The 18,527-nt window shown below is 32.5% G+C and overlaps 6 protein-coding genes across 6 annotated transcripts; 4 read left to right on the top strand and 2 right to left on the bottom strand.

Moving 5' to 3' along the window:
* Positions 1-2: 2 nt before the first annotated feature.
* Positions 3-704, bottom strand: EIN_179170 (heat shock protein, putative; the record flags this gene model as incomplete). Its single annotated transcript, XM_004260653.1, has 1 exon — positions 3-704. A coding segment is annotated over one exon (702 nt), but the record flags the coding sequence as incomplete, so codon positions are not given.
* A 1,314-nt stretch (positions 705-2,018) lies between these two features.
* Positions 2,019-3,540, top strand: EIN_179160 (serine/threonine protein kinase PAK, putative; the record flags this gene model as incomplete). Its single annotated transcript, XM_004260652.1, has 2 exons — positions 2,019-3,240; positions 3,302-3,540. The coding sequence occupies 2 exons, from the start codon at positions 2,019-2,021 to the stop codon at positions 3,538-3,540; spliced, it is 1,461 nt and encodes a 486-aa protein (XP_004260700.1).
* A 6,040-nt stretch (positions 3,541-9,580) lies between these two features.
* Positions 9,581-12,892, top strand: EIN_179150 (hypothetical protein; the record flags this gene model as incomplete). The annotated part of the gene is made up of 1 exon (XM_004260651.1): positions 9,581-12,892. One exon carries the CDS (start codon positions 9,581-9,583, stop codon positions 12,890-12,892), a length of 3,312 nt encoding a protein of 1,103 aa, XP_004260699.1.
* Positions 12,893-13,010: 118 nt separating this feature from the next.
* Positions 13,011-14,030, top strand: EIN_179140 (actin, plasmodial isoform, putative; the record flags this gene model as incomplete). The annotated part of the gene is made up of 1 exon (XM_004260650.1): positions 13,011-14,030. The coding sequence occupies one exon, from the start codon at positions 13,011-13,013 to the stop codon at positions 14,028-14,030; it is 1,020 nt and encodes a 339-aa protein (XP_004260698.1).
* A 255-nt stretch (positions 14,031-14,285) lies between these two features.
* EIN_179130 (hypothetical protein) lies at positions 14,286-16,607 on the top strand (the record flags this gene model as incomplete). Its single annotated transcript, XM_004260649.1, has 2 exons — positions 14,286-14,419; positions 14,492-16,607. 2 exons carry the CDS (start codon positions 14,286-14,288, stop codon positions 16,605-16,607), a joined length of 2,250 nt encoding a protein of 749 aa, XP_004260697.1.
* Positions 16,608-16,805: 198 nt separating this feature from the next.
* On the bottom strand, positions 16,806-18,287 carry EIN_179120 (hypothetical protein; the record flags this gene model as incomplete). Its single annotated transcript, XM_004260648.1, has 1 exon — positions 16,806-18,287. One exon carries the CDS (start codon positions 18,285-18,287, stop codon positions 16,806-16,808), a length of 1,482 nt encoding a protein of 493 aa, XP_004260696.1.
* Positions 18,288-18,527: the final 240 nt, after the last annotated feature.

Here is an 18,527-nt window from a genome sequence, read left to right as displayed (position 1 = left end):
AGTATCATGTCATTACCACCTAAAAATGGGTCTCCTTTTGAAGTCACTGTTTTACTCAATGACCCATTTTTAAACGTTACTATGGAGATGTCAAGTGTTCCTCCACCAAAGTCAAATACAAAGAGGGTGCCTTCTTTCATTTTGTACGCTCTTGCAGCAGCAGTCGGTTCATTGACCGTTCGAATTAACTCAATACCAGCCATTTTAACTGCAGCTTGTGTCGCAGCTTTCTCTTTGTCGCCAAAAGAGGCGGGAACACCAACGATTGCTTTGATATTTTTGCCAGGGTATTTGCTCAATACAATTTGTTTGATTTTGAGTAAAATGATTGCGGAAACGTCTTCAGGAGTTAAATAAAGTGTTCGAATTTCATCACTGTTTGTAGGGCGTTCAATACCGATCCCAATTTTCCCTTCTATATCGATGTAATCATTTTGATTCTTATCGAGGAGACTCTTAAGTCCCTTATCCGACTTTAAATCTTCCCAATCTTTACCAAGAAACCGTTTAATCTCTTGAATCACACATGTGCATGAAAAAGGGGGACGTCCAACTTTACAGTCGTTTTCTGTAAACGAAACTAATGAGGGAATACAACTTGAATTAAATTCATCAGTCAAACATCGGACATTACCACCCTCATATACACCAACAGAAGTATAAGTGGTGCCCAAATCTATTCCACAATAAACGTCTTTAGACATCGTAGGGTATATTATTCACAGATCAATAGAGTTACAAATGATGTTTGTTAAAATTATGAAGTACATCAGTATAATTAAAATATTATCATATATAGTTTAATTCATTATAATAACACTTATTTTTTTATTTTTTTCCAATTATTCCATTTATAGATTTTTTAAAAGAAAAATTTGTTAAAAAAATTTTGAAACAACTTGGTTTGAGTTTTATTTTTTTTGTTTTATTATCATTTTTTATTTAATTCAAATTACAAAAAATAATAAATTTAAAACTATAATAAATTTATAAATAATAATAAAACAAAAAAATGTTATTATTTTTAATCAAAAAAATTAATCTAAATTAAATAACTTGATAAAAAATTAATAATTGACTAAATTCAGATTAACAAAAAATTGAAATAATTATTAACGCTTTAAATAACATTGAACAAAATTCAAGTGGTCTAAAAATCGGGAAATCTCGAGTTTATTAAATAAATTTCCATTTTTTAGAGATTGTATTATGTGCATAAACAATACACAAGCCAAAAAAGGAAAATCATTAAAAAATGGATTAATATCCCCATAAAAACAGGCCAAAACAAAAACAAGGGCGTTATTTTAAGTGTTAATAAAGAAAAAAAACTTTTTTTTAAATTATAAATCGAGAAAATTTCAAAGTTTAAAAAATATAAAAATGATGAACATTTTAAAATAGTTTTGTTCATTTTTTTATTCATTTGTTAAACATGAAATAGGCTTGTTTTAATAAATATAATAAAATTATAATACATACTCGTATCAATGATTTATTTTGTATTATATATTATAATAAAATTAGTATATTGGGACTATAATAACAATTATTAATAATACAAAAAGCAAAATCAATTGTTGTGTCAACTTACCTCATAATAAAAACAAGTTACTGATTTTAGAAATAAATTACTTTCAAATAATAACTTTATTTTATAGGTATCATATAGTTTGAAAAGTTAAATAATACATAATGAGAAAATATTGTAAATGAATATTAGTGTAATAGTGGCATGAAAGTCGACTCAAACGCGGGACTGATTCAACCTTAAGAAAAAGAACCACACAAAAAGTGCCATGCAACAATGGCAAATTTGAATACCCATCACAAAAATGAAAAAAAGTGGCAAAGAAGTAATTGACACTTCCCCAAGAGTTGACCAAAAAAACGCAATGCCATCGCTGTCCCAAAACAAGGAGGAGTTGAATAAAAAAGAATGAACTAATAAATCAGAACCAAAATGGCAACCGTTTGTTTCTATATGTTTTTGTTTGTGTATGAACAAAAAGAATGACATGAAGAATAACTGGACCAACTCGGTCTTCGAGGGGTATCTATCGAAGCAGTCCGGGATCATGAAAAGTTGGAAAAGGAAATGGGTCCGTTTAACAAAGACGGACATTTTTGTCTTCGACAACCCGACTAAGACTTCGCCCATTCTGACTATCCCTCTCAAGCGGACAGTAGTCTCCCTATTGACTTCAATGGGAGATTCGTACATAAAAGTCGACTCCAAACAACTCCAAAAGCAATATATCTTTAACGCTCCATGTAAAGACCAAGCCGAGCGTTGGGTCACTGCAATCAACAATACTATCGATTCTTCCTTGACACGGCCTGATGGGATGAAACAAGTTGTTCATGTCGACTTCGATGCAAATCTTGGGTACATTGGTCTTCCAGAAGGGTGGGAGAAGTACTTAACCGACGGTGGTATTACTATGGAAGATTACAACAAAAACAGAGAAGTCGTGAAGGATGTCTTGAACTTTACAATACAGAACACGTCCACTGGGAAAGACAAAAACCTTCCGCCCCCATCGACCGAAATTAAACAACCAAAGGCAATGGTCGACCCACTTCCGGAAGACGTCGAAAAGGTCACTTTGAAGGAAGTCACCAACGAACAAGACCCCCGTGACTTCTACTCCGACTTTGAGAAGATTGGTGAAGGTGCTTCTGGTGAAGTCTTCTCTGCGAAGAGAAAAGCGGACGGCATTGTAGTTGCTTTGAAACAGATGGAAGTCAACCAAGACAACGAGAAGCTGATTGCGACAGAAATATCGTTGATGAAAGGATGTAAACACCCCAACGTCGTCACTTTCTATGAGGCGTTTTACTTGCCTGCTAAAAAGTTGATGTGGATGTCGATGGAATTCATGGACGGGGGATGCTTGACGGATATATTAGAGAACCACGACACCATTCAAATGGGCGAAACTCATATCGCCTTTGTCTGCAGAGAAACATTACAAGCACTTAACTTCATTCACAACTTGAATTGCATTCACAGAGATATCAAGTCGGACAATATGTTGTTAACTAACGACGGGAAGGTCAAACTGGCTGATTTCGGATACGCCGCTCAACTCAATCAAAAACAAAAGAACAGAAGTACTGTTGTTGGTACTCCATATTGGATGGCTCCAGAGTTAATCCGTGGGCATGACTATGGAGTGAAAATCGATATTTGGTCACTTGGGATTATGGTCATGGAAATGGCAGAAGGAGATCCTCGTTTGTTTTGTGAATAGTTTTGTATTTACTATTTAATACTATAATTATACTAATCATTTAGCTTATATGGAATTCCCACCACTCAGAGCGTTGTTCTTGATCACAACAAAAGGTATCCCACCATTGAAAAACGCAGACAAATGGAGTCGTGAGATGAACAACTTTGTCGGAAGTTGTTTGGAGACTATTCCGGAAAATAGAGCAACTTCAGACCAACTCCTTGGACACCCATTCCTTAAATCAGCATGCCAAACGCAAGAATTTGCACAACTCATCGCTGATGTTGCAAAAATTTCTTAATCATTCTTCTGACTCTTTTGTGGTTAGTTCAACCATAGTCCACCCAATTGTCGTTTTTAACTATACTTTATTGATAAATATATTATTAGTTATAATTGATATATTAATTAATATAAATAGTATTAACTCGCCGACAACCCAATACTGCTCTTTTTAACAGTTTTTTAAAAATTTGTCCCAAAACTGTTTAAATAATTTTGAAATATTATTAGGTGATTTTTCTGAAAAAATAAATAAAAACAAATAATTTACAATTACCATAATGGAATTATTTATTTTTTATACCAAAAAATCATTTTGTGCATTTATTTTTTTATATAAAAATTTAAAAACAAAACAGAACAAAAATTACAACCTAAATAATAAAGAGTTGGTGGGGAAAGTCGGCTTTAGCAAATTATAGTAAAATATAATATTTATTGTTACAAGTTGAAAAAAACATTTTGTATCATTTCTAAAACATTAATTAAAAACAAAAAATAATTAAAAATATTTGTAAACTCGAACAATGGTTGATTTTTTGATACTTATGTTAATAAAATTGACGTTTCGGATACATAACACAGTTTTGTTGTTGTGGTTGTATTACCCCATAAACAGTCAATTGCGACCACTTGATGTTTGATTTTGTAATTGAAAATAATGTTTGGCAAATATAAAAGAAAGCAAATTTGAAAGTTATCAAATTAATCATTTGATTTATTATTTAATAAATACAACACAATTCAACAATAAAAAACTTAAATGCAGCATTTTGAAACAATTAATTTATAACAACAAATTTGGACTTTTAAATATATTAAAGAAACCCCAAAAACGCAGCGAATATTTAAAAATGTCACTCATTCAATCCAGTTATGAGTTGAATCAATCTCTATGTGAAAGTGTCATTGTGTAAAATCAACTGAGATTGATTGTGGTAATAACTTATAGTTTTTAAATATTCATTTTTTGTATTTAATTTCAAAAAGGAGTTTTAATATCTAAATTGAATTTTTGTCCTGCTCGAAAGTTATATAAATTTTAATAATATAAAAATACAAACAATGACTAATAAAAATGGTTGTTCATAATAAAATATAGTTAATCTTATCGAGATAGACTATTATATGCCAACTCTGAGAAAATTATTCATAAAATCTAAAAATGATGATAAAAAGCACACATAACCAATGTGAAAATTGCCATTTCTTGTTTGACAAAACAAATAAATAATAATAGTCTTAATAAAAAAATATAATTAATTATGTTCACTGAATGACGCAAATTGATAACAGTGGTTGTTATTAACAATAAGTAACACGCTTTTGTGTTATAGTGAAAATTATGAGTCGAAATAGTTGTAAAATAATATAACAATAAAACAAATCTATTATGCATCGCTTTTACAGACAGTGATGTTTCTGCAATTGATTATCAAGCGACCTAAATATAAATAATAATAATAATTTTTAATTTTAATTGACAATAAAAAGATAAATTACTCATAATGTAAAACACAACAAAAATTAAAAATATACACCAAATAAATCAATAAAATAGCATTGATAAACAAAGAAATTTGATTTTTTGTTGTTTGAAAAATTAAAAATAGAGTTATGGTTTACCTTATTCATTTTAAACACTCTTTTCAATAGATTATTAAAATAAGTAACTGTATACATCAAAATATCAAGAGTCAACAACAAACAATTGGTTAAACAGTCCATATATTTGAAAATAAGTTAGACAACAATATAAAAATATGTGGATTATATGTAATGGAGGGAAATTGTTATTAAATTAATAATAGCTTTGACATTAAAAACTGTTTTTAATGATTGCTTGTTATATTTTAATTTCTTTTGATAAACACTCTCCAAGAGATTACTCACAATATGGTAAATACCAAAAGATGATAAAAATATATTATAGACAGAAAAAAACAGTCAAAAATCTTGCTACATCGTACTGTCTGAAAAAAATACACAGTTAATAAAATGGGTTTTTTGAACAGTTTATATTTTTTATAAAGACTATTGTGTGTACATATATTTTGTGTGTTTTTTAATTATCACTGATGTGTTTATGGTACTTTTGCAATTTGTATTTCATTTCAACTCAAAACCAATAGTTTTTTTTTGTTTAGTGTATAAAAAACATATTTGTTTGTTTTGAAATAAATGTTATTACATTTTACCAGTATTCTTATTTTGCCATTTTTTACGTTTTTGTCATGAAATTTTATATTTTTTTTTCATTTTTTTCACATTTTATTTGTTTTTTAGTTCACGATTTGAACTCGTTATTCCATTTTCATTTTACTATAATTGAACTACACTGTATAATATAATTTTTTTTCAAAAAAACAAAAACACTGCTCTTTTTAACAGTATTGATTTGTTGGGGATTAGGTCAGAGTGTCCAAAAAAATGCACTTAAGTCCCAAGTTAAGGATTTTGGAGTAAAAATGACAAAAAAATTGGATTTTCGATCGATTTGATCAAAAAATAATTGATTTTTGAAAGAGACAAAAATAACCATAATTTATCCCGATAATTTACAACAAAATCCATAACATCTTGTTTGTATATTTTTCCCGAAATATTAAATTAAAAACCAACAAATTTAGAATAAAAAAATAAAAATAGTTTAAATGTTAAGCAAATTACTTAATCTACAAAACGTTTATGTACACAAGCTAAAACAATAACAAAAGACTTACCATATTACTTGAAATTTTTAAACATTCAAATATAAAAAAATAATTTATATGAGAAATTTTGAATAAAAATGATAAGAAAAATAAGAATTTCAAGATATAAATGAGAATTAAATCTTTTAATTGTTTGTTCTTGTCGTTTAATTATAATTAATAAAAATATTCAAGATCTAAAAAATCAATGGAAAAATCACCGAACAAACGCGACCCAACTTTAAAAAGAGGAAAAAAATATATTGAATTGTGTTAAGAAGTACTCTACAATACCATTATATGAAATCAAAAAAAACTTATTACTTTTGTCTATTTTGTTTAAGATGTTTTATTTACAAGACCAACTTAAAACACAAGATGTATTGTTCTAAATATACAGAACCGAAGAACCAATTATTTTTTAATGATTTTCAAACACATACACAAAACTACATTGAAAAGGCAAAACTCTATTTTGAAAAAATACATCAACGAAACCTATCACACCCGTTCAAAACTTCAAATTCCGTCAACTTTGAAAATAATAAAACAACAATCGGACTTAATAAATGAAAATAATTGTTTTGAAAGTGAACAAGAACATAAAAACCAAGTGATTTCATTTCCGAAGAATGAACTTGTGTCTGATTTCTATAAACTAATTGGTTGTGACAAAACTTCAAAAATGTTATTTCAGAGCTAAAATCTCAATTGAGGTCAACTTCACATTCAAAAAGAGAAGAAAAAAACGCAACGTGTATTTAAGTAAATTTTTTTCTGTTTCCACCACAGAAATTGAAAATAAAACATCAATGTCGAAACAACAAATCAAAGCAGTTGAAACCATAGTTGGCAATTTTGCAAATTTATTTATGGATGAAAGTGTGTATAACAATTTAATGAAAAATATACACATTTCGTACAACAACACAATAAATATAATAAATTCATTAAGCAATGAAAACATGGTTGAAACAGAAAGATATTTTATGAACTGTGTGTGCTTTTCTTTGGCGTTTGACGGCACTAAAAAGAAAGGTAAAAAGTTCTGAGACTTATAGGAAGGTTTGCTTTTGAAGACCTCTCTGTTGCTCAAGTCACTCTTGTTATTGGAGAAATACACAAGAAGACCAATTCAGAAAATTTAAAAGAATGGGTATTACATCACTTAGAAACATTCAAAGCTCCAATAAAGAAATTGGTATTTTCCACACAAGATGGGGCCAGTGTTATGAGTAGTCTTGAAATGGGTATGGAGTTAAAATTGGAGAAGTCAAAAACAGAATGATTAAAATGAAAAATGAATTGCAATTACAAAATAACTTGCATAATACAAAAGATTTTGATTTAATAGAAAATGTTTATATGTCTTTTTATTGTACGTGTCATAGATTGAATGTTGCCGAAGGTTATTTGTGGAAAACTCATGATGGTCAAATTGTACTCAAGTTTTTAAATTGTATATGTTCTGATAGTATTATTACAGAATGGAATAATTTTGAAAGTGAAAAAGGAGTGAAGTTTTGTAAAATACCCACTTTGTCAAATACAAGGTGGTTTTTCTATGAAAATTTGGTCAAATTTGTTTTATAAAATGTTTTAGAATTGGACAATTTTATTACTATAACAGGTTATGATTTAACAATTACTAATTGTCTTATTGAAAAACATAATGAAATAGTAAACCAAAAAAAACAATTTATATTATTTATTCATGGGAAAGAGAAAAGATTTGTTTGACTTAAAAGACCCGTTGTTTCTGTCGTTTCTGGGTTTATATTTAGACATTTTGAAACAAACGAAAATCGTTTGTGATACAATGCAAGAAAAATTTGGCATGATTTATGATGAAATTGATATGATAAATTTATTGATATTTGACATGGAAAAAAGGGAATATGATATTTCAATGGGTATATTTGATGATTTTCCAAATGTATTAAAATATTTATACTTTGATTCAAATGATTTAGTATGTGGTTGTGGAGCGGTGATTAGTGGATTTTTGGATGCACTTAAATTACGTTTTTGTAATATCACGACTGCAAAAACTGGTGCAAAAATAGAGAACTTAAATGAAGTCAGATTACTTTTAGAAGAAAAACAAAATTTACAACCTTTCATTGATTGTTTTACTTTCCCTGAAAGGTATTTAAAAAACAAACAAATTAAAGTTGAAAGTGGATTTTTTGAAATTAACTCAGAACTTGAAAAAATTAAATTAATGATCAAACAAAATGGAAATAAAATAAATGAATTATTAAAGGAAAATTCTATTGAAACGTTTAATTTACTTGATGCGCTTGACTTATTTGGAACAGCAACATTTCCTTATTTGACTCAACTTGTACAAGTTTTAATATGTCTTATTCCAACCTCTTCATGTGTTGAATCACTTTTTTCTTATTACGGGTATTCATCAAAAATTAATATGAAAACAACAACTGTAAATAAAAGACTCAAATTGAAATATGCAACATCTACTGTGATAAAAATCAATACGCGCAAAAAGAAAAGTGAATAAGTTTTTGGTTGTGTTTACATCAATAAAAAACAATGATTTGTGTGTTTATTAACGCAAAAATGTGTTGATGCGCATGAATAATGTATCTTGGGTAATAAATTTTTACTCTTAATTGGTTTAATTTTTATCAGACAAATATATACATGTATTTGAATAACCAACAAATATCAATTATTTTTTTGTTTATTAAGTTGTATTATCAAAAAATAAAATTTTAAACCAATTGATAGTTTTTGTGGTGATTGTAGTTTTTATAATCTATTTTTATTTTTTTAATCAGTTCGTTTATCAAAACAATCAATTTGTTTTTTTGACCTTTCCTTAACTTGGGACTTAGACGTTTTTTGGACACTCTGATTAGGTGCGTCGGCGAGTTAATATCATCAGTTGTATGTTATTTCTGTTTTCTATAAATAATACATTGAAAACAATTCTTTTATTAATACACTTTTATAATTTTATTATAATATATGGTTTATTATAACAATCAGGACAATAAAAAAATTCTTGGCTTTGCACCGAGAATTTTATTATTAAAAAATAGTATCTAAAAAAGCTAATAAAACGGGAAAAAAACGTTTTAATAGCGTTTTTCGATACTAATTTTTGATAATAAAATTTTTGGGTGCAAATCCTAGAGAATACCAAGTTTTTGATTTAAAAAAATTACCTGATTTTGAAATAACAAAATTTATAACTATGATAAAAGTACTATATTTTATATCTATTTAAATGAGTAAAATGAACCATTTTCTTTAATTTAGTAATTTTAGTTAAATAGTTAAATACAGAAATTTTGAGATTTTTTTGAGAATTAGAATGAAACAAGTATTAGCAAATTGATGAGCAAACTCGACAGCTATTCTTTGCTGATTGTCGCGAAGTACTTTTTATACCGATGCGATTTCATCAATGTTATTTGTGTATGCAAAAAGTTCAAAGAAACACTTGAAAAGTTTCATTACAACCCGATTCCCATCACATCGCAAACGCTCTTTCCTCGAATTGAAACTCAATACCTCTACTCCAAAAACGACCGACACATCCCATTTGTCGATCTTTTTGCTTACGACTATCCACTCACATACACTGAGTATCTTGATAAACAAAAGCAAATTCCAAAGCCAAAGTGCTACAAAGTTTCATTAACAGCAAGTGAACTCAACACGTTCAAAACTCTACCAAAGGAAGTTTCCATCATCACCAAAAATTGTTTTGAAAATTCGCAGTTCGATACATTTGTTCTTCCTTCACAAGTGAATAAGATAGAACCATCGGCATTCCGAAGTTGTCTCAATATGACGCAGTTCACCTTCTCAGACATCAAAAGTCTTCCTTTGTTATGCTTCGAGTCATGCACCAAACTCAAAAATTTTGTGATAAGCTCATCAGTGACTTCAATTGGCTCGGGTTGTTTCTTTAATTGTATGAGTTTGACATCTATTGTTATTCCAGAGAACGTCGAAGAGATCGGCTTCCAACTGTTTGGGTATTGCGAAGGGTTGAAGTCCGTTGTTATTAGGTCGCCAGTCAAAAATGTTCCATTTGCACTTTGCAAAGACTGCAGCGCACTCACAAAAGTTGTTTTAAATGACGACATCACACTGTTTGGGGAGAAGGCGTTCATGAATTGTACCTCTCTCAAGTCACTCAAAATACCGTCGAAACTGAATTGTCTCAACGGCGAGTGTTTTAGAGGGTGTGTCAGCCTTGAAAGTCTTTTGTTACCTTCAGCCATGATGAACATTTCAACCAACTCGTTTTGGGGGTGTTCCAACTTAACAAGTCTGAATTTCCCAACAAACAACTTTGGGGAGTTTTGTTGCGAGTTGTCGTACAGCGAGTACACTACTTTAAAGTGTAATATACCGAAATGCATCAAAATGTTTTATAACTTCGAAGAAAAGGATGTCGACGACACAAACTCGATGAATGGAGAAACGTCGTTTAAGAGCGACAGGTTGTCGATTCCAACCGTTTGCAATAGAGTAGGCAATGGATGCTATCAGGCAAATGCCTATCTGAAGAACATTGTGCTCCGAGACGGTATAGAGACAATTGGGGAAAAAGCGTTTGCGTCATGCCCTCATTTGAAAAATATATATTTGGCAACTTCATTGACAAGAATATCGTCAAACGCATTTGAAAATAACATATTTCTGACTTCGATGACCATCCCAAGCTCCGTCATAGAAATTGAAAAATGTGTGTTTAAAGACTGTGTTGGACTTCTTTACGTCGAAATGAGAGGCGTCAGTAACATACGACAAAACGCCTTTTGCAATTGTGTCAAACTCGAAACTATAATCGCGCCAAGACTTCAAAATGTGAGGAAAAACGCGGTACTGTTGTGCGACAAATTGACTTCATTGCAATGTAATGAAGAGGCAAACATACAAGCGACGTACTTTGAAAATCGGATATACAAGAAGTTGGGAAATTACGTGAATCAAGTTGTTATGACTAAAAAATGTGTTTCAAATATCATTAAAGACAAACAAGAATTTGAGGTACCACAGGATGTTACATGTGAGTTGTGGAGGAAAAGCATGAGCGGGGTGAAATCCAAGAAATTAGTGATTCCATCGAATGTGACTCGTATTCGATCACACGCATTTTACAACAACACTACACTAGAGAGTCTAACAATCTTTTCTACAGTTCGGAAAATAGGTCGAGAGGCTTTCATGAAGTGTAAGCATCTTCGTTCTATTGTATTTGAAAATGGCAATGACATTGTGTTCTCTCGAAATGTGTTTATCGACTGTTTCAACATTGAAGAAATTAAAGGGCTGACGTGTTATAACGGAGCTGTTAGTGTCCAAGAGGAACAAATGTTTCATCAGTTTAAAATAGCGTGCCCAGTCATCGACTACATTTCATCGGACTTTGAAATGTACCCGGTCCCACCTCCAAATTTAAAAACACTTTCCTTCGTTGCGCCGAATCACGCGAAAATTTATGTCATGCCAAGAAGTGTCACAAAACTCCACAGAAGTGCTTTTCAAAAGAACGAGATACTCGAGAAAGTGGTGTTGAGTCGGAATTTATCCACATTTGAGAAAACTTCGTTTACAGAGTGTAAAGCACTTCTTGGAATTGCAATTCCCTCGAACGTCAGTAAAATCCCCAAATTCTGTTTCAACTTCTGCTTCTCAATGAAACACATAGAGATTCCAAACACTGTTGTAACAATAGGGAAGTTCGCGTTTAACAGCTGCTCGGAATTGAAAGATGTTGTTATTGGAAATTCAGTAACAACGATTGGGGAAGGTGTGTTTTATAGCTGTTTCTCGCTCACGCGCATCATATTACCTCAGAACATTAAAGAACTTCCCATGCTCTCATTTTTCTCGTGTTTGAACTTGAAAGAAATAAATCTGCCAAATGGAATCACTCGGATTTGCAGTGAAGCGTTTTTGGAGTGCTACAGTCTGTCTCAAGTCAATATCCCAGACACAGTAAAAGTGCTTGAAAGAAACTGTTTTAAGAGATGTTATTCGCTCGACTCAATCGACTTGAATAATGTTGAAATCATAGAAACAATGTGCTTTTCATGTTGTCGGGGGTTGTGTCATGTTAAAATACCTCAAACTGTCACACAGATAGGATATGGTGCGTTCTTGGATTGTATCAATGTAGAGAGTGTCAAAGTAGAAAGTTCGGTGTTTTTGATGTTGGGAATTTTTGAGGGATGCGAAAAATTGAAAAATATTAGTATTGAAGAGAAAGGAGTGATTCAACTGAGTCACACAATGTGTCAAAACATTCAACATTTTACTGTAGAAAAGTCTATAAACCGATGTACTCATAATGAAAATGTGTGTATTTACGAAACGGGTAAGCTTATTGATGTTCTGACTCGAAAGGATATAGAAGACAACATCTCAGCAAGTTACACAGTTCCACCTGAGATTGATGAAATAGGGGAGTTCTGTTTTTCGGGGTTTGATCTTCTCAAGACGGTACAAGTTGGTAGAAATGTAAAACGAATACAAAAGCGAGCGTTTTACGATTGTCCGAAATTGGAAAGCATCATAGATATCAAAATGTTTACCATCGAAGATATCATCGAAAAGTGCCCTTCTTTTGAGTCACGCTCCTTGTTCTCTATCATAAGAAATTCAGTGTTAAAAATGCGTGAATATAGTTAAGTTATTATAGTTAAGTTATTAGAATACATAACTATGTAATAGCATTGCCACGTTGTTATTGCTAAAAATAATAATATATTAGTACTATTAGTTTATAAACTAAATAATATAATACCTCATGGAAGAAGACTGTTGTACAATTGTATTTGATAATGGATCATATTCTACACGAGCTGGATTTGCTGGTGATGAAGCACCTCGGTCTTACTTTCCAACAGTGGTTGGATATTCAAAATTGGATAACAGGTGTTGTGTGGCGAATGCTCTTTTTGACTTCAACACAGGACGTGTCGATCATAATTTGTACAATTTGATATACCCAATACATGACGGAGTAATCACCAACTTCGATGAAATGGAAAAGATATGGGAGACACACTTTAATGATTTGTTTGTTAACCCAAAAGAGAAAGGAGTACTTCTTTCAGAGTCTCCAAACAACAACGGAGCTGCAAGAGTAAAGACATCACATGTGATGTTCGAGACTTTTCAAGTTCCATCACTTTGTTTTGCATTACAAGAATTGTTTGGGTTGTGTATAACAGGAAGAACACGAGGAGTGGTGTTGGACTGTGGGTTGTCGTCTTCTCATTGTTTATCTTTTGATGATGGAAAGTGCATTGAAAAGTCACTAACTACTCTTCGTATTGGAGGTGAGAAAATTGATGAGTACCTTTTAACAATGCTCAATGAAAACACAATAACCCAATTCACGACAATAGACAAAGAGACTGCAAGAGATATCAAAGAAAGAAAGGGGTATGTTGTTCTCGATTATAATGAAAAAATACAACAAGTGGAGCACCAGAAATATACACTTCCAGACGGAAGAGTATTGGATTTAGGAAACGAACTGTTTAAATGTACCGAAGCATTTTTCATGCCTTTTGTTGTGAATTCAGAAGAAATTGGTGTACATGAAGCCGTGTATAATTCAGTCCTTAAATGCGACAAAAAAACACAACAGTACTTATACGAGAATGTTGTGTTATCCGGTGCTGCAAATCTATTTGCAGGCTTTGAAAATCGACTTTCGAAAGAGTTGAAAACAATTGCACCTCAAAATCGAATACGCGTGGACGCAATGATGGAAAGAAAGTTTGGAAATTGGATGGGGGCTCTGTCTTTGCTTTATTGACCGGTTATGGCAATTTGACAATTAAGAAGGAAGATTATGACGAGTGTGGCGCCCCAGTCATAAACAAATTGTTTGGATGAGTTTTTAAGTTGTATTGAGTTACATCAAAGTTGATCTAAAACAAATTCTATTATAATACTATTAAACAACTTTTAGTTTTATTGAATGAAATTTAGTACGTATATAGTAAATTTTAGTATAATTTTATTATTTTCATTTATGATTTCTACAAAAAATAGATAAACAGACAGTGAGATGCAAGTCAATCCTACATCAAAACTCCCATCCAAAATAGTAGTGGACTCCGCTGAAATTCCACGGACGAGAAAACACCGAAAGAAAAATTGGCAATGCACATTTGAAGGATGTTCCGACCCATTAAAAACACGGTTTGTTCCTATTTTAATTACTTATAAATAAACGTCCACAGAAATCGTTTTAAAGGAATACTGATATGGTAGATATAATTTGTATAGTCATATTTGGGATACTCATTTGAGAAAAGTTTTGACCGAAACTCAACCAGGTGTATACGAGGACGTCCCTTACAAAAACGTGACGAAAAAAGACGTGGTGAAAAAATTGTGTGAAAAGTACATGACACAACTCGTGTCCGATAAAAAGAAGGCACAACAAGACGACGCAGATGACGGCGAAGATGATGAGGAACAAAACGAAATCAATAACGCGACGGTGAATAACTCGAATAATAGCTCAAACTCAGTACCACCACACCCCCAAGTTACGATGACAAACTTGCTTAGCCCAATGGGAACTACAATGCAAACAATTCCTCAGATGCAACAAATGCTCCCACAGATGGCGCAGGAACAATACACACAATACTCTGCTTACCAACAACAACCAATGGAACAGTACAACCAATTTGACAGTATGCAAATGGGGCAGTTTCAGTATCAAATGACCCCAACAAATACCACTGGTGTGCAAAACACAGTTCCAATCCAACAACAAATGCAACAAAATTTGCTTCAAAACAGTATTCCTATGTTGCAACAAAATGTGGTTCAAAGTGGGATGCAAATGCCTCAGAGTGTTATCCAAAATGTCATTCCCATGCAACAGCCATTACAACAGAATCCACTTCAGGGTGTGTTGCCTATACAACAGCCTATGATGATCGAACAGAACTACCAGAATTCACAAGACCAAACAAACTCAACGGCAGAACAAACAAACTCCATGGAGGTTCAACCCCTTTCAATACCAATCCAAATTGGACAAGGCAACGACTGGGATATTCTTGTGAACTCTATGGAGGTCCAGGCAAGCAACGCACAACAGATATTAAATAATGAATTGCAGAAGGGCGATTTCATGCGAATTTACAACATATCCAACACATTACACCGCCTCCACATTTATGGAGAAGTCCTTGCTGAGAACGGGTATTTTGTAAGATCCGACGAAAGAACAAAGTGCCATATCAGACCACTTTCTGACTGTCTTGAGAGTATTTCGCAGTTGGTTGGGAAGCAGTACAAGTACAAAAATTCGCCACAAATGCGACTTGGATTTGTCGCACAAGAGGTGAAGCAGGTATTACCCGATTTGGTCCATACCGATGAACAGACGGGGACTTTGAGTGTGGACGTGTTGGGTATTATACCCTTCTTGGTGGAGAGTTTGAAACAGCTGAATAAAGAGATTGGCGAAATCGAAACGCCCGAAGACGGCAATTTTGGGTGTTTACAAGAGCGGGTTTCCGTTGCTCTTGACCTTGCCAATGAAATACGAAAGAAGCAGAAACAAGACCAAATTGAGTTAGAGAAATGCATTGAAAAGGCGCAAGAGCCGATATACATGTTCTCGTTTGGGCCGGCGCCTGTTGTGTTGTACATTGCGGCTATCATGACGATGATGTGTGTTATACTTCCATTCACATATGAAGATCAATATGTGATATGGGGGTTTTTCATATTTACAACAGTTGGAATTTATTTCTCGCTTGTGTTGAAGTGGCGAGAGTTGTGGGAGATGGTGCGGTATCGGAGAATAGTGTGGGAGTGGCGAACATTCCACTTCATAACAATATCGATCTTTCTATTCCTCTTTTTGCTCTGTTTGACATTCTCGGTTGTGATGGGTGCGGCTTCGTTTCAAAGTGCGGCTGGTCTGACCGTTGCTGCTTTGACATTAGTTGCGTTGTTGATCTTTTTGCACAAAATCATGAATTTGTCGTTCTGTTTTGTGTCGACGACGTTATTGGGATTCTTGATCTTAGGGTTTGGGGTGCTTGGAATAGTGTATGCTGTGCAGCCATCTTTCAAATGTAGCATCAATGATGAAGTGTCTGGGATCCTCAAATTCAATAGTGACAACATTATCGAGCTCAAATTGCCCACAAAACCATTCAACTGTTTTGAAATGAAATTATCAAGTTCAGACATCGGAGATTTACAGCTTGTCAAAGACGAGATGGTGAACAACAGGTATATGATTGAAGGTGTCCTCAATAAGCAAATCGACAGTGTACAACTATTCTATACGTGCTCAAAGTTCATCACGTTCCACTGTGGATCGTTTGTGATCGAACCGCAACAAACGCAGTTATAGTGTTGCATGTTTTTGGACTGGCTGGTTATCTGGGATATAGTTTGAGTGATTCAAAGTAATTGCTTTTGTTGTTATTCGACTAGTTTTGTATTGATAATAATAAACTATACATATATAAACTATAAACTATAAATATATAAACTATAAATTATAAATATATAAAATATAGATATATAAACTATAAAATATAACATACAGTCAATTTGGATTAATAAATCTTAATATGAAAAATGCTGCAACAGCTCCAATGAACGAGACGACTGCGGAAAAGTACATCACAACGACTAAAGAATCGAAAAAGAGTAATAGCATTGTAAACGCAACTCCAGCAAATGATATTCCAAGTTGTAAGAATGAAACTAAAATTGATATAGCAATACCAATGTGGTTCTTTTGTGATAATTTGTGTATCAAAATGAATGGAATAGAGTATAAGCATGTGCCTAGCATCCCAATTCCCGCACAACACAAAAACGAGAAGAAGAGCATCCAGGGGTCCATAGCTGTTTCTTCCAGTTGCAACTCATTAATAATAATATACCCACAAAACGACACACATGCCAAACCAAGAGAAAACACAAACACAAAATTTTGGTGTTTCAGGATGGGTAGAACAACAGAGAAAATCATTTGGAAGAAGGACATGATCGCCATACCATACAATGCCATCGACACACCAACATTGTACTCTTCGTCGCAAGGACTTGCATGGTATAAATTAGTTGAGTAAAAATTGCAGATGTTAATACCCAATCCTCCGAAAGCAGTCATCGACAAGAATGTCAAGAAGTATAATAATAGTATTTTTGGTGTTAAAACCTCTTTGATTCTCCCAAACATTGTGAGTTTATTATTATTTGTGTTGTCTGGACTCGTTGATGATATAAGTGCAATATTCTCATTAATTTTCGAGTTTTCGGAAAATCCCGTTCTTTCGATTTCGGTCTTTTGTTCGTTTACTGGACTTTCTGTTTCCAAATTTTCGATCTCAGTACTTTTCTTCTCGTGAGCGAAGAGACACGTTATGAGTACTGTCAGTACAATGACAATAGTGGAAAGGAGAAACATTGAAGGATAATAATTTGGTGAAATCGTGAAAATGGCTGCTATTAAGTAGAATAACACCGCAGAGAAACCTGAAGTCATTGAAGCAATGAAATTTGCAGAATTTTGTTCTTCTTTTGGTGTTATGTCGATGATGATAGCCCTACTCGGGGATTGAATAAAAGAGTATCCAATTGAAGCAATGAATACAAAGACAAAACCTATAACAGCACCAACAATCGTCGTGCATCCAGTAGCTACACTAGAACTCGAGTTGTCATTATCAACGTTTTCAATAGCTTTTCCAATAACGTCGCAAAACCCTATTAAAGGTAACGCAACAGTTAATGTGATTGTTCCCATTACTAATAAAAATCTTCTTTTAAAACGAACAAGAGGGAAGTAATCTGAGATCATTCCAATCAATGGTTGGAGTAGGAGAATGACTATTTGGTAAACACCACATATGACCAAGTTGATCGTTTCGAAAGAAACACCAAGTTTCTGATGGAAAAATGGCGCTGAAAGACCGACTATACAGTTCATTACAAAGAAGAACCCAGACTGCGCAGAGCTGTACATGAAGTAATGAAAGTACTTTAGAGCTTGACTAAGTGCGGTTGACACTATTTCCATCCAAATGAAAGTGATTTTTTGTTTCTCTTGTAAATTTCAGACTTTATCAAATGGGTTTTATTTAAAGATTTTATAGCTCTTTATAAATAATGAATATTTTTGAATCTTTGAATTAATTTATGTACACTTATTAATTTATTTAAATTATTTCAAAGTGGTACACTTATTTTTATCAATGGGTCGTAGTTTGACGTTTTTGAATTACCAAAATATATATTAATATTAATATTATATTAATAT

Source organism: Entamoeba invadens, assembly GCF_000330505.1.
Source record: "Entamoeba invadens IP1 unplaced genomic scaffold scaff_1105074725183, whole genome shotgun sequence".
In the NCBI taxonomy this organism is placed as follows: domain Eukaryota; phylum Evosea; order Mastigamoebida; family Endamoebidae; genus Entamoeba; species Entamoeba invadens.
The sequence above is the reverse complement of the archived record's forward strand: the minus strand, read 5'-3'. Positions and strand labels throughout refer to the sequence as shown.